This window comes from Rhopalosiphum maidis, chromosome 2 (genome assembly GCF_003676215.2).
Source record: "Rhopalosiphum maidis isolate BTI-1 chromosome 2, ASM367621v3, whole genome shotgun sequence".
NCBI classification, from domain to species: domain Eukaryota; kingdom Metazoa; phylum Arthropoda; class Insecta; order Hemiptera; family Aphididae; genus Rhopalosiphum; species Rhopalosiphum maidis.
In genome coordinates, this window is record NC_040878.1 from 7,785,373 (window position 1) to 7,803,332 (window position 17,960).

General features: G+C 23.3%; 1 protein-coding gene across 2 annotated transcripts in view; it reads left to right on the forward strand.

The window, feature by feature from the left end:
* LOC113551191 (high affinity cAMP-specific and IBMX-insensitive 3',5'-cyclic phosphodiesterase 8-like) overlaps positions 1-17,960 on the forward strand; it is a 60,954-nt gene that overhangs the window by 26,359 nt on the left and 16,635 nt on the right. For both annotated transcript variants that reach the window (XM_026953283.1, XM_026953284.1), the window contains exons 4-6: positions 1,940-2,065; positions 6,597-6,677; positions 8,361-8,563. In XM_026953283.1, the coding sequence (XP_026809084.1) occupies positions 1,940-2,065; positions 6,597-6,677; positions 8,361-8,563 (410 nt within the window). The remainder of the gene's footprint in view (positions 1-1,939; positions 2,066-6,596; positions 6,678-8,360; positions 8,564-17,960) is intronic.

The window sequence follows — 17,960 nt, forward strand, 5'->3', positions numbered from 1 at the left end:
ATAACTTTAAAATATAGGTGCATTAATAAAAACAAAAAATGATTTGTAATCCATTTTTATAATATTGAAGTATGAATATATTATATAACTGATAGGATCTTTAAATTAATTAATTATTTGTTTATTTATTATTGGTTATTAAATAACATCTAACAAATGTACCCTTTATCTATACATAAACAATAAAAGGCAATACAATTGAACTGAAGTTTACTAGTATTATTTTTTACGTAGTATATGATTTACTCTAGTTTAGCAAGTAGCAATTTACACCTATTAAATTTTTTTTATTGATTATAATCAGTGAAACTTGATAACTTTTTAGGTTGTATTTGTTATTTTATGAGTTTTTATGAACGCGTGTCAAATAACAACATGTTTATATTAAAATTAAAGTAGAATACATTTTATTTATAACTATATTTAATTTTTTTTTATGTATCGTGTTTCAAAGTTACTTACGTGCATATCAATACGTGAACAAAAAAACGTAATATTATTTTGTCTGTAATATATAAAAAATCATTATTTATTTGTATTAATATTTAATACATATAAAGAACATTATTTCGGAAATCTTTTTAATGTAAAATTATACTTTATTGGAAATATCTATATAATATAATATGTTGAATCATATCTACATATTATTGTATGAATCCACTAGTTAGAAATATATTTATTTGTATTAAGTATGCTTTAACAAGATACAATTATGTATATTGTATATATTCAATTTGATTCAATAATGAAAATAAAATCAATACAAAATTTCAAGTGATTATAATGCCACATATACTATAGTGATTAATTAGAAAGTAGTAAAGTATAAGTTAATCAATTGTAAATAATTGAAAGTAATATTGCCCTAAAACACGGAACTTTAAAGTTTCAAACGAGTTTTGTCATCGCTCAAGCATTATATAAATATTGAATAAGCACTATGTTATACAATAATTAACAATATTTTTAAAATGGGTTCTTAAAAAAATAAAGTATATTACATAGTCATTTTTTTTACTAAATATATATATATATTAAATAATGTATTAATTTATTTTATTTATTTTAGGTACCTTAAAACGAATAGATTAATTTTGTTCACGTATCATAAAACTAAACCCCAGTGGTGTAATTTAGGGAGGTTGCAGCTCTTGCAATTGACCCAGTTTAGTGTTTAGCTTAATCGGCACATTTGAAAAATATAAATACATTTTATTTTTAAACCAATGACATTCATGTTAATAAAATTTTAGAAATCTGTAAATTATCAATAAAAAACTGGACGCCCACACTTACACAGACTACTAAATAATATACGTAAAACAGAGTATAATAGTTTGATGATTTTGTAATTCCGTAGAATAATGGTGATTTATCAACATGTGAATTGTAAATTACTATTAAAAGGCTTATTTACACATTTTTAATTTGTTCAATCATTTTACTTTCTTCAAATTATGTTTTGTAGAATTTGTTGATGTTTAGCACTTATAAATTTGTCGAGCTACTTTCTCTGTATTCTTACATATATACTCCCTTACCATGTACATAAAGTAGTGTAAAAAACGTTGAAGCAGTAAATCAGTAAATGGTTGTCCAAGTCAAAGAAAATAATAATGCCACTGAATTAAACCTTTAAATAAATTTTAAAAGATGAAAATCGCGGTTTAAAGATCAAAAGTTGTCTTTTTTTTCGCTCGAATATTGATTTGATAATAACGACATAAAAAGTTAATTAAAAGTTCAGTGCAATTACATATAAATCTGAAATTACTGTTCAACTGGTGGTAAAACAATTAAAGTAAAAATAAATTTAAATGTACTAAATGATTGTCATTTGCATAACACTTGAAAATTTTTATTTATTAATTAAGTTAGCTTGGTGATTCGAATTATAATAGTTTTTATTATAATTCTTTTAACTGTAATTTTATAGTTACTGAATAACCTGCCAGAAATGTGGGACAATTGTTGTCGAAGGAGTGGATCTGCGTCCGACTTGTCAAGGGATACAGTAGATGCATATTCACCAATAAACCGGAGTGATTCACCACTAGCACAAGTAAATATAAAATCCATTCAAAAAATAATAAAAGTAAGACTTAATATTATTCATCATCCGTCAACGTTTCAATGTAACTTTAAATAAAATAACCATTTTTACCATGTAAAAATATGTGAATTAGGTCAGAAGAACAATAATTTTTTTTTATTTATTAACGGAATAAAAACTGTTATAAAATCTTCATAATAATTTAAAAAATACTTCAAGTGGTAGCTAAATACATTCAAAATATAAAACTATTAATACTTAAATAATTTTTAAAAACTAAGAAGCTTAAATTGTATCTATTTTGTACGGCTGTACAGTAAAATACTGATTTAGGTTATCGCGATCTATAAGACTTTTAAATTATTTATCTTCTATAGCTATAATTTATTTATTTTATTCCAACTGAGTATTTAGATAGAAGTTATTTACATAATTTTTCTATTTATTATCAATAATTAAGCTATCTATGTATACAAATAAATTAGAATTAAAGATATTATTATAAAAAACAATTTTAAGAATTTCTGGCGCATACACGTGTAAATTATCAGGTTTTTTTACTTTAAATCGCTTTATTACATTTTATTGTAATTTTCTTTATATTATATTACTGTACATTGTTTGTTTTTCGGAAACAACTTAAATTACTTAAATGCGTGTACTATTAATGCGAAATGTATGCTCAAAATTCAATATATGAAGAAAATGGACGTGGTAATACAATGGGATATTTATAGAAAAAATGTAATAAAAAAATTGGAAAAGTATCTAACTGACTTACCAAAAAAGTTGAATATTCAATTACGCTACAATGTGTCCTCCTCTGACCAAAATACAGAAAAAATGGTAACAGTATTTGAGAGAACTCTATAAAAAAACATCGTAAAATTATACGAAAGTTTAGACGAAAAAGTAAAACATTTAAATACAATATGTGCCCTACCCTCTGACTGAAAATGGAAAAATGTAACGAAATGTCACTCGGAAAAGTATTTAAAACAAATCTTTAAAAAGAAAAACAATTTTTGAATACATTTAATGATTAAATTATAATCTTATTTATTCTATATTTTAACACTGATTATGTTGGTACTAAAAGTATAATTATAAAAATAATGTAAGGATAGCTGTAATACCACTTTATACATGTTTATATAATTATATTTAAAACAATTAAATTATATACACGTATACATTTTGTAAAATAACTAAAGGTATGAATCACATTTCTATGTGTATATAATTAAAGCCAATCAAAAACCATAATTATTTTATCATCTGTTTATAAATCATTAAACGATTATAAATTATAAGCTTCTAGCAATATAACGATTATCCGTCGATTTTCTTTTTACAAAAAAAAATATATATATACATGTAATATATTGTTGATCAAATTACTTTGAGTATCAAATTTAATCGTACTGACTTTTTTCTCTTAATTACTGACGTAGATTGGGATTTGTTGCCTTTCTATTTGGCTTTCTGTAACTAAATACCAATATAAATTCGACCAGATTTAAACTACTATAAATCAATTAGTGTACCCATTAGATTGAAAAAGGCCTGTCCAAAAATGTTATCTTTTTGAAACCACCACAAATTACAATTATATCTTTATTCTAGCGTAATGCGTATGGTATAATAAATAATCTATAATTTAAGATATAAATGGAAAAATAATTTTAGATTCTAAGCTAATACGTTTTGAAATAGTGAGTTTTGTTTTATTAATTGTGTGTCTGACATCATCTTTGGAGCAATATATTATAGGTAATTAGAGCGCGGATTTTTATGCACTAGAAGGTATCAATATATTTCATACAATATGCAGTCAAAATCGTAAAAATATGCAACAAACATGTAAATACGCGGAAAACATACAATAAATATGCAACAAAATTTTAATTATATATATGACAATTTTTTACAATATCAATAAAAATATTAACATTTGTACTTATATTTAAATATTGTAAAAAAGGTATTATAAATTTAAAAATTTATTTATTTCATTATATTTTATTTATTAATAAAATGAATAAACATGTATTTCTAATTTTTCTTCAATGAAGCTGTGATGTTTTCTGTCAATATATTTTTAAATACAAATGAGAACGATTATTCAACGTCAACCCAAGTAGTTGGGTCATATTTGAAACAACCATATCAAATTATACCTAGAACTTTTTAAATTTTTCTACTTGATACAATTTTATTTTATACCTTTTTTTAAAATTTTACTTTAATTCAATGCAATACATATTGAATTTTGTAAAAATATGCAAAAATTTAATTGCGATAATTAATTGCAAAGAAATATTGGCTATTAACTTCAAAATTTTATGATTTGTAAAAATTACTGATAAAAATCCAAAAATATGAAAAGGAAAAAAATATGCAATTACATAGAAATCCACATTCTAAATATAATACATTTAGGACGCTTTGAAGCAAATTGATTTCGTTGATAAAAAATAATAACTATTCATTGCTTTTCGAAATAATCAGAAGACTAGAAAAAAAAATTACTAAAAAACAAGAATATTTACTTGTAACTATTATTTTTAATTATTAACCGTAGGGACTTGAAATAGACCTTGGTAATTAATCGCAAACAATTGATCACGGGTATAATATTGGATAACAGGATGATTGAACGTCGTAAATTATTTTATAATACTTTTTTATTTATTTATTATTAGTCATTATACTATATTATATTTCGTTTTAAAATTATTTTGTACTTTATAATATTAAAATACAGTCTTTTATGTAAATTTTTTTATGATTTAAAATTTAAAATGATACTGTGTTGTTATATTTTAAAAGTAATGTTATAATCAATTGAGTTTTTAAAATCTTATATGTAAATTAATATCATTAAAATTGATGTTAGAAATTATGGAATATTTCTTTTGAAAAATGTACTTTATTTCTCTTATCATATACAACACATACACATAGTTTTGTAATTCATTTCGTGTGATCTTTTACTTGCTTTAAACACCTATTTTATTTCACGCAATTATATTTTATTTTATCTGTACCGTATAAGACTATCCAATTTTTTTAATTAATCTCTATTTATTTCTATTTAGTTGAATAGGATAAGTTTTACCTATAAATACAATGCCATTATGCCATCCTTCAACTGAATTGGTAATAATTTATAGAGTTTAGATTACAGATGACGATGACGACCGTAGCTTATCGAAATTATCGTTGGTTATAATAATGTCTACATTTGTAACCATAATTTTATTTCAGTTATATCTTGTTGAGTTATACAGATACAGCATTTAGTTTATAAACTGGTATGTGACAAGTATTTTATAGTTTAATTTTGTCAACATATTGACCAATTTAACGGCGATAAATTTATTGTGGCTATTTCAACAGATACTACATGAAACTTTCCCGCTTGATTAATATATAATATTATTTTCTATGCGTACGCCCCTATGTAATATAATTTTAAAAATATTTAGATTAATTCTACGAAATTAATATCATGAACCTATTCACATCAATACACGATATGCCTATATTGACTTATAAGTTAAATGGCAATGATAAAAGATATATTACTATAAAAATATTGTTATATTATAAACTTTATAATATATATATGCGAGGTTTTTTTTACTAAAATTAGTTCATTATAAACCTATTAATAATAAAAAAAATAAATTACTAGGATAGTAATATTAATAAATCATAAAATATTCTAGAAATAAATTCTGTTTTAAAGATTATTAATTTATCATTAAAATCTAACATTTTAAACTAAACACATCGATTATAGTAACAAATTCAATGAAGAAGTATTCAAACGCCAATTAAACAGCAAAACGACTTACTCGGATGTTTTTTTTTTAAATTAATATTTTAATAGAAATATACATATTTTTCTCTCTGCACAGTTTTAAACAACTATTAACTACTTCAAATATTCAGTATATTTGTAGCTTTTTAAAATAATTTTAATACTAATTATTTAGATAATTCATGATTACCTATTATTACAATGAGCCTATTATACAATTAAAAGTACTTATTTTTAATAAATACTCTTAATTATAATTTAAACCATTCGTTTTAATAACCTATGTATTTACATATTATCAAAGCATTTAAGCGTAATTTGTTTCATAACCGTAATCGAGTCATTTTCTTCATTTTTGAATGAAATAATTCGATTAAATTTTTAATGTAATTATACTTATTGATTTTAACATATATATTTTCATTTATATAATTAAGTTAATTTACAATAATTATATTATATACTTATTGTTCATATATTATATAATATCCCTTCTTAATGAATTTGAATATTATTTAACGAATATCGGTAAGTTAAAAAAAACTATGTTATAAGACATTAAAATTATAGCTTTATACCATTCCTAATTTCTAAATTATGATTATATAAATGTTTATTTCACGTGGTTCTTACATTTTAATTTTAGCTAATTGAACGATCATAATTATGAAGTTAAAAAATAATACTATTATTATTATTGTATTTGTTTAGACACCTGACAATTTTAACAACTTCATGTTTGGTTGCTCAAAATATATTCAAGACCTGCGTTCAAATTCTTCGTTAAAAAAGGTACGCAATTTCATGAAATTTGATTTGAAATGTTATAATAAATAAGTAATAAAATATTTAAATATTTAAAAAAAAATACTAATTATACCATATTATTATAATTAATATGTATATTGTATGTAAAATAAGTGTAAATATTATAATAAGCCTTAATTTGTGTGTTTAAAATCTTCCTATTATACAATTCCGTGTGTTAGTGAGTTACTGTATAGTCGAACATCTATCGCATATGTGTGACATATTATATTGACATACTCATACATAAGAACTTTGATATTCATACCATCTCTATCTTAATTTTTTATTAACATTATCAAAATAATCAGCTTAAACTTTTAATTGTTTAATTAAATTATTATCTACTTTATTTACAATTTTATTGGCTTCACAAAAGAACATATGTATCAGTTTTATTATAACTCAAATATTTTGCCAAAAATCAAAATTTAACTGATCGTAATGTAAAAAAGCAAAATTAAAATTATTAATATTTTCAAACTTTTATCCTATTTTTAAACTTGAAATTTTTATTTTTTTTTTATTTTTTTTTCGCCGATAGGTATTAATCATTTTAATGAATTTTAGATTTGTATTTATTTTTATTTTGCATAAAAGTATAATTTTATTGTTGTCGTTTCACCCATACCTATGTATAAATAATAAATATATATATTTTTAATACATCAATCATGGAATTTTTATTACACTGCTTATATTCACTTTATTTGTATCATATTTATTTTTTCATTAATCACGATACATTCATTTGACTAGGGCTTAGAACATAATACTTGGATCGTGATTTCTTTTTAAATAACTCATTATTCTTTATTTAAATATATGACACTTGGTGAATAATATTACAATAACGTATTTAAATCCATTAACGGTAATATAAACATGAAAAAAATTAATACATTAAAATATTAAAAGGATGAGATACGTTCTTCTTCCTCTTTAGTTATATTAGAATCAAGTTCCTCAAACCATTTGACCACCGCTGGTCTATATTCGTGTAACGCTGTTATCACACCTTCCACTATTGATCTTTACCATTCCTTAACGATGTAACATGTAGTTGTATGCATATTACCTCATATTCAAAGAGTAAAGAATCGGTCATACCCCGTTTGTGTACCAAAAATATACAACTACCTTACTCAGTTTTTATACACTTTAGGCTGTCCACTATGCTCGATTTAGGTCAAATGGTACTCAACTAGTAGAAGCGCTAACGAAGGAATGATTTTGAATTTAGTGTTTGTCCATCTATTTCCCGCATCTCCTCTGTTTTCTCATTTAAGAGTACCGTATAGGGTTTTTGGATTTTAGTTTCTTAGGTGAATGAGTTACTAATTTACTATATCCTTTTGAAACTGTAGGTAGGTCAGGATGGTTAATTTCAACAAAATTGATTCCGTTTGGGCTTGTCTGTATAGATCTAAGGGAGGGGCTTATATATATAATTGCGTTTATCTCATAGTACCTACGATAATCTTCGTGGTGTTATTCAATTGTAAATTAAATTTCTTGCAGTGCGCACTTCAGAACTTCGGTTCACACAGCTGCACAGTATTCTGTCATACCGTATACTAGACCTTAATAAAAATTATTTTTATATTTGTGTTGTTTATTCCAAATTTTAAACTTATAAATTAAAATATAATTTATAATATTTTATAGATACTGGTAGTAACATCTAAAGATGATTCAGTATGGCAATCTATAACAACAACAGCCAGAAATCTGGAATGGACTGTGAATCGTGTTACTATTACGGAAGAAGCGCTAGAGTGTTTTCATAAGGGTAATGGAGTACCAACAGTAGCATTTGTTGATTGCAGATTTCAAAATGACAAGGCTGTAGACGCACATCAAATAGCGAGGTATGATGAAATTTCTAGCATTATTTACCTTTGGTTATAATTAAAATTTTTAAAGGTAATTTAAATATTTAAATAAGCATAAGTAATTTTACAAAGAAACCTTTGTAATTATTTGTAAAGATTATAATAATTCTAATAAATAAAAATTAGACTAATTATTAGTCCGTATTTGTTAAAATTAAATAATATAATTTTTAAATATATTATTATATTAATTAAGATTATATTCTAAATTAAAATTACAATTTTTAAAACCAATAAAATCCTAATACATATAATTAAAGTTGGACTATAAAAAATATAACATGGCATGTCATTTAGTATACATAATACAATTTTTAAAGTTTAAACAACGATTATTGAAATAATCAGATACAAACAGATTAAATCTGAATCTTTGTAAAAATAAAATATATTTGAACTTGAATAGTTAAACACAATTGTTTATTATAATTATAAGTATACCTAACTTGCTTACTTAAAATTTATAATTACCACGGTACTCACTTAATATTTAATTTAAATAACAATCAACAAAGTATATTTTTTAACCTTATTTGTTTTTATTTTCTTATTATTCAATACACGGACCAGTCAACTAATTGATAAACACAATGTATTGAATATAAATGACCTACCATTGCAATACAAATAAAGCCAACAATAAAGTGAATAAACTTATTGGTTAGTAGGAATGTATCATTTTGTAATATAATATTCGATATAACAGGGAATAATTTACTTATAAATACATTGTCTTTTATAACAAAGAAAACAATTTATAAGCGTATAAAAACATTTTGGAGAGATGAGAGACGAGTTAAACCACTGTTAAACATGAACGCCAAAATTACTGTTCACTTTCACTCAACCGTATTTGCTGTTTTAAATAATGTTGTTTAATACAAATTAATATACCTACCTCATTTAAATCTTAAATAGATTGTATAATATATATATTATATTCCAAATGAAGAAAGTTGTTTGAATGATTCTAACTGTATGTAAAACATTTATTAATTCTATAATAAATATTATAGAACATTGATACTAACATTTTTATTAAATGTTTAATTTAAATCCTTGAGTATTCACACTTTAATCAATATTATTATTATTTCTTAAATTAATACATTAAACCACCTTTGTTATGTTATATTATACGATCTCGGAAGAGTTTTACTGTTGGTTATAATTTAATACCCTTAATAAGGTACCTAATCATTTTTTTTTCTGGCTATTATGTTTTATTCTTGTAAAGACAACTAACTTCCATAATTTTTCAATTATATTGAAATCCTCATAAATATTTTATTTTAAAATGACAAGAAAACTATGAAAATGCAATGCTAAGAAATATGACGTAGAGGAATTCCTAATGATCGTGTGTCATAGCAACCCCGGTCTTTTTTTATATATTTTGGAACTTGGTCATTTTGGAGAAATTCTTAAAATGTTATCACCATCTCTAACTTTACCTACAAGGTTTATCACGTATTTAGACTACCTCTGAATCATACAATTTCGGTAAACTTTATAGCCTTTTTCCAATACTCTTTGTTAGGATATATCTTGTTTATAGCTGACACATGAAGAATTTATAACATTGACAACCTAATGAAAAATCTAAAAATTAGTTTTCAATATTAACATTTAAATGAAAAATACACAAAAAATCTTAAATTCGATAAAAACTAATTCTTTGACGACGTATTAAATCGTTAATATTAAAATTATTGTTCAGTTTTTTATTAAAGACAAAAATCATTATATCTCAACCATTTATTTAGTAATTTTAAAACTTGGAAATATAGATTAATTTACATAATAATTTATTACTTGTAGTACCAGTTAATATTTTTTTAGATAACAGAATTACATTTTGTAATTCGTAACAAATATTTTCCTGTTTAAGTGTATTTAATTTTGATATTTTTGGCTGTAGCTTTAAAATGTGTCACTTATGGATAAATCTCAATACTATTCTATAACTAAGAAGTGATTATCGCAATAACAAGGAAATGTACTTTCATAAGTAATGAAAATTAAATGTTTTTTGAGACATGTATAAACATTTATTGCTTTCATTGCTCGTAAAAACTTTTTTCTTTGAGTAATTTACTCTTGAAAACCATTTAATTAAATATAATTTAATAAACATATATACAATCTTTATTATAATATTAATTTCACACTTATAGTATTTTATAATATGTTGATATAATATTAATCATTATTTTGTCATGACAAATTGAATTTTAAATCATCATGTAAAAACGTGTTTAAAATTATCTGAAATAAAAAACAATATAAACAAATTCATATTCACTTTAATAAAATAATAAAAAATCAACTGTATAAATAATTGCAAAGAAAAATATTAAACATAATACAATTATTTTACTGTAGGTATATAATTATATATTCTATAATTAAATAAAAGAGGTGGTAAAATATCAGTTTTTAAATAATAAAACAATCAATGTAAACAATTGTATAGGTAGATAGAATAATGTATAGTTTAAATATCAGGTCTAGGACATTTCGGCACAGCCATTTTGGCACGGCCGTTTCGGTACGGGTGTTTCGACGCGAGGAAATTTCAGTGTAGCGTTTTTTTTTTTTAAATTAACTATTACTTTTATGAAAAATAATCGTAATAAAATCGTCAATAGTTCAATCCTACCAAATATAGTTGTTATAGTGTAACGTAAAAACCGACTATACATCTATATAGGTAAGATAAAGGTATAGGTTAATAACCCACAGCAGTTAAGATAAAGTGATGAATATGTATATAGTGTATCAACTATAAAGCAATCAGTGTAATCCAGAATCTTTATCTTCAGATAATCTTTAGAAAATAATTATATAGGTCAAACTAACCGTAACATTTTTAAAGTATTATTAATTCATTTTTTTTAAATAATTATAAAATCATTAGGTATCATAATATATACATATATTAACCATATAATCATGTATTATTAAACATATACAACTTTATTGTTATATTATTTATTTTGTCTTTTTAAAATATATTGTAATATTGGAATAATGATGAATTATTAATATATTATTAATTTTTTTTGCAATTTTAAATTTATGTGGGTTAATAACCTACACCTTTATCTTACCTATATAATCGGTTTTTACGTTACACGATAACAGCTATATGTGGTAGGATTTTACTATTGACGATTTTATTACGATTATTTTTTATAATAGTAATAGTTAATTTAAAAAAAAAAAAAGGCCGCTCCGAAATTTCCAGCGCCGATATATTTTCGCGCCGAAACAGCCGTACCGAAATGGCTGTGCCAAAATGTCCGATTCCCTAAATATCAATTATAAACAAAATATATTTTTTAATACATTGTATTAAATTTGAATAAAAAAAAAAAAAACACATAGTTTTTTTGTTGAAAAATGTATTATAGATGTTTTTGTACTATATAGTCTTTATATCTAATTGGATATTTAATTAAAAATAATGTAAATAATTAGTTAAGTTTTCATAAAAAAAAAATAAAAAGTATATTTTAATAAGGATAACATTATAATGTAATCAATATGTTATAATAGTAAATTAAAAATCATTTATAATTTAAATAAATTAAGCAATGTTTAAACTAACTAATATATCAATTTAAATTTTAAAAAAATATGTGTATAAATTCTACTATAGAAGAAAATTGTATTGCTTCTTTTAATTTTTCTTGTGAATATGAACAAAATTATATAGATACAATTAAATATTTATAACTTCAAGTATTTTTAAAAATCATAAAATATAATATGTAACTATAATTTAATAAGAAAAAGAAAAAGGTTAATTTAAAACAAAACTAGTTTATTGTATAAACTTAAAAATAACCATGTATAATATGTTTAAATACTGTTACCAATTTTCATTATACTCAATTATTTATGTCTTGAAATTTATAAATTAATGACCTATTTGCACAGATTGTTATTTAATCAATTTTTTGCTGTGTTTGATATTGTATTGACATATTTTGCAAAATACGTATCATATTTCCTGTGTTTTATTATGTTTCTATGAATATGGTGTAATAGTATTTCATTTCGTATGAATTTAATTTTTATAATCGTTAATTTAGTATAACGTCATAGATAAAACTCAGATAAGAATTGTTGGGACACTATTCCCAGTTTCATTTTTTTAATTGTGTATTCAAACATGTACGTATAATATAAATCTATTCTACAATCATTTTGGAGTTGTTAACCCTTATTGAATATAATTTTGTACTATTTAAAGTTTTTACATTGAAGTGGTTTTGTTTTCACTTTCAATTTTCAAATACTAAAGAAACTGTATATTATGCAGTTAAACATTAAAAAAGTCTGGATAACTCAAAACATAACATAACATAATATTTATTTATTTAACAATTTAATATTTTGAAAAATGAATATAATATTCAATACATAAGATGAATATTACATTAAAAAAAAAAAAAACCATGTATAAACTTTATGTAATTCTGTACGTATAATAATATATTATATTCAATATTCATAATATTCATATACATCTTTTTTTTCTAAATTACTATTAGTTATATTTTCATCTTAAACTACTGGTATCATTAATTAGTTATTAATATAAATTGCTTAACCCATAATAATACCATATTATCATAACTGTTACTCTCTCAGGTAGCATTTCGCTGATTATTGAAACGTGTAATATAATATAGTATATTTTTAGAGAAATTAAATAATTATACTGTACGATTTTAATAGTATAAATCAAATATCAACGTCTACTTAAAGTTGTTATAAAAGACAAAATCTATTGATAAATCAAAAACAATTAAAAATAAAAATATAAGAATCTAGCTATGTTACTGATGCATCCAATCTAAAAATAAATAATCTACTGAAAAAACATTTAAATACTGTATGTTGATACTACCTCATGCTACGTAATATAGAATTTTTTAAATGAGACAAATATAAAAAAATGTGTTTTTAAAAGCAAAGTTTTTTAAAATTTTGAGATAAAATAAACATTGCTTGTAGTGGTCATATAGTTATATAATAATAATATATACTTAAGTATTTTCCAAACAAATGCTCAAACCGGTAAGTAATCTCGCACAGATGCTTATTCAAATGACAGATAGACAATTTCCATTGAATCAATGAATGTATCATAGTATTGCTAAAAATTATTCTGTCAAAAACAGAAAAATTAATTGAAAAGTTTGGTTATACGTTTCTATAAATATTAAAACAAATTGCATAAATACTGTTCATATAACAAACATATCGAACTAGGCAATAACGTGTCTTAAGCTGGATCTGATCACTAATTAAATTCTTCCATTCTACATCCTTTAACTCATCTCAAACTCTCAAATGACCACGATACTACCTACTTTAATCGTTACTTATGACAGAATTGAAGTATCGAACCTACCGCTGTCGTGATGATTGCTAGTGCTAAGCGTCAGATAATTTATCAAAATTCCAATGACAGTATACAGAAGCCACTACTCTACCCTCTCCCACTATGTCAATCTATCTGTCTATCTGTCTCTGTCTCTCTTGCTCAATCAGATTCTCCCTTATCGGCCTGGTCATGAAATGAATTCGTAACAGAAGACCCTTATTCTCATTCTTATTAGGTAGTATAACATAATGATGATTACAACCATTGATAGCGACTCAGAACTCATTTTTAGACAAAAGAGTATTATGAATTTATTGAAAAGCTACCTATCAACAATATTGCCTGCGATCGGCTTTTTGTGCGTGTCACGACTCACGACCTCGTCCTCTGACGGTGAACTACGCAAACGGGAGGGTATTATATAATGATCCTGTGCCGACATCGTTTCAATCGACATAACTCACGCCGTTGGTATGTTTTTAATTACGGCAAGTCTAGAACTTTCCAACTCGTTCGGTTATTTATTACCAAATCACACTGCTTCTTCTCGTTTTAGAAGACTAATACATCTCGTCCTTGTCGTCGTGGTGATATAATGATGAAGCACCTAAGAAGAGTAAGGGAGAATAACTTATCAATTCGACCATCAATACTTATTTATAGTATACTTTGTGTACTATAATACTACTACATTATAATATAGCTATGACACAGGTTATGACTGTATAAAATCATACTCATTACTAAGAGTAAATAGTAATAAACATTAAGTATTAGACAACACTGTGTGGTTTTCCAAAATTCAAACAACCCGGCGGATTTGAAAATATATACTTGGATTGAGGAAAATACAAACTTCAACCTATGTTAAATATTTACCGAGGTATTTTGACATACTGTTAGATAAAATATGTAAACACAAACATAATAATAATGTTAATGAAATAAAATAATTTGAAAAATTCAAGTCAATACGGTGTATTTAATTGATATTTTTGGTAACGTTTCTTCTTATTTTTAAAAATATTTATGGTATTACTTTAATGATCCAATGGTTCAAATAACATTAAATTATCAGTTTTCGAAATTTTATTTTATAGACATAACGTAGTAGTACATTATATTATACGTAATTACAAATTACAATTATGTTAGTTATAAATTGGAAATAATTTTCCATAAAATAAATAAATACCTATAATATGAGATAAAGATAATTTTGATTTTTAATCTTACTTCAGTATTTACTTTGAATACTTATCTATATTAATATTTATAATTTATGGATACAATAAGCTTTGTATCAAAAAATAAACGTTAACTACAAGATGACAGAAAATCAATGTTTTTGAGTGCGGTTATTTTATTTAAACTAGTATCAACCTATACTCCATAGAATTCTCTTGTTGTTTAAACAATTTCATAATGCTTTTTTAATTTATACATTATTCACAACTTTTAATTGAATTATAGGTGTTCATTTGTTTTGAATCGTCATAATTCATAAATATATTATGTAAGACGTAAATTATATGTAACATACGAATTTATTTATTATATAATAATAATAATTATTAATTTCAATTTTATAATAATAAATGTAAATTATTTTTTTTCACAATTTCAATATAATGTACCTAATATTTATTTATTTAAATATTTTAGTTATTGAGCTGTTTTGAGTTATTAGTTTATAACTTAAAGTTATTAAGTTAGTTTTAGTAATTTGTTCAATTATAAATGTATTTTTTATAATTTGACTTACCATTTTAAAATCATACTTTAATTACTATCAGCCAGTAAACCTAGTACACATATAGATATTTTGATATAAATATTTATAAATTCTAAATTTATTATCATTAATTTATAATTTGGCCCATTAAAAATTATTTAAGTATAAAAATATAATTGTAATATCATTAACAAAGTGATAAATGTAACAAGTTGATCTTATATAAGAAAAATATAACAATACAAATTCATAAATTGCTAATTTCTTATTTGGTAAACAGTTTTGCATAACAATATGTATTATGTATCATTCATAATAATACTCAATAACTGTCAACTAATTTATCTGATTAAAATTTTAGATTTTAAGCCTTTTTTTAACTAAACTGTTAAGTTATACGTTTTGAGTAAAATTGGATTTGATAATAAAAGTCTTATGCCTACTCTAATCTAATAATTTAAAATTGGTTATGATACATTATTACAATTTTGCATTGTCAATTTTATTCTCTATCTCATAAAAACTAATTGTGTTTAATTGCATAGATTGTATATTTTAGATAAACATAATTATAATTATAAAAAGAAAATGTTTATATCCAATAATTATATTATAATTATCATTACAATTTGTAATATGAAAGATAATTGAGTATTTTCAAAGTCATTTATAACATTATTGAATTTATTCTATTCGTATATAGAGGCACGTACACAAAAAAAAATTTCGGAGAGTTTACAAAATTTAGCAATACAAATTGTGCTGCAACATAATAAAACAATTTTTTCCTCGTTAATCAAAATTATTTTTTTTGGGGGGGGGGGGGGGGGTGAGGCTGTATACGCGGCTGCGTTAAGTATACATATACAAATATAATTTCCAAATTATTTTTTTAACAGGCGTACCTATTCATTTTTCATTTACATGCAGTTTTTATCTTTTTTTTTTGTGGTATTCTTAAAAACTACTACACATTACGTCTTTGTTCCAGTTTCTAATAAAAAAAGATATTTAATATAAGTAAAAGAAAATGTATCGAACAAAAAACATCAAAGTACAACCGTAAAAGCTCTACTCAAAATCTAAAAACTCACAATAAGAACCATGACTTGTTTTTCGTGTTCACAGAGTTAATAAAATTAGTTAAAATTTAAAAATATATATTACAAAAATGTAAGTATTGAAAAATAGTAATGAATTTCATCACTCTAAAAACAATATTCTATAATAATAAAGAAGTTACATGAATAAGATTAAGACATTATAAATGTTATTTAGACTATTTAAACTCTGATATTGTAATATTATTCCATCTTGTAATCCGATACTTCTAAGAATGTTATTTTCATTTAGCAAAAGATGTAGTGTAAATTGAAAAACCGCTGAAGTGAACTTAATGAAAATGAGCCTCAAAGTTAGATCTCAACTCTGTTCCACGCGATGTTAAAGAATTATTTCTTAATCCTAGTAAAAATATAATACATCAATGATATAAATAGTTAATTATACAAAACTACGAATTAATTTGTGCTATATTAAATTGACTCTAAAAAGGGGGAAAGTATGTAATTGTTCTGCTGTACATTAGGTATCGAGTTAACCCCTTAATTTAGTAAAATACTGTAATGAACCTATGTATTAAATGTGGGTAAAATAATAAAATATTATTGCATACGAAGAACGATTCTAAAAAAGAATCTATCAGCCAATTTTACTAAGTATTGATGTTGCTATAATTATAATTTATTTTACTAGGTATTACTAATATGATGATATTTTGAATTAACTTTTTCCGAAAACACTGTATTACTATATTATTAATATTTAATTATAACAGTATATATTTGTATTAAATGTTATTGTTATCAACTTTTGAGTTAATAACAACTTACTATTGAACGATATGAATGCATTCATATTATAAATAGGTAATAGCGTAAAATGAATTTATATGTTTTGAAAGTGTCATTTTTTTTTTTATTATTAGAAGTAAGGCTTCAACTACACAGGTTATTAGCCTAGTATAAATTATAACTAATAAATAGTAGAAAAACAAAGGTAAGTTTAAAAAGAGTATTTGAACTTAAAGACTACGGAAAAAAAAATTGTACATTATTAAAATTTGCTTATAAGATTGATTATGGTTAGAAATGAAATAATTTTGGAGATGTTGTTTTGGTTGAGTGCTTCATTCATATTAGGTAGTATTGTTAAGTTGCCTCTTATGTTCCGATACT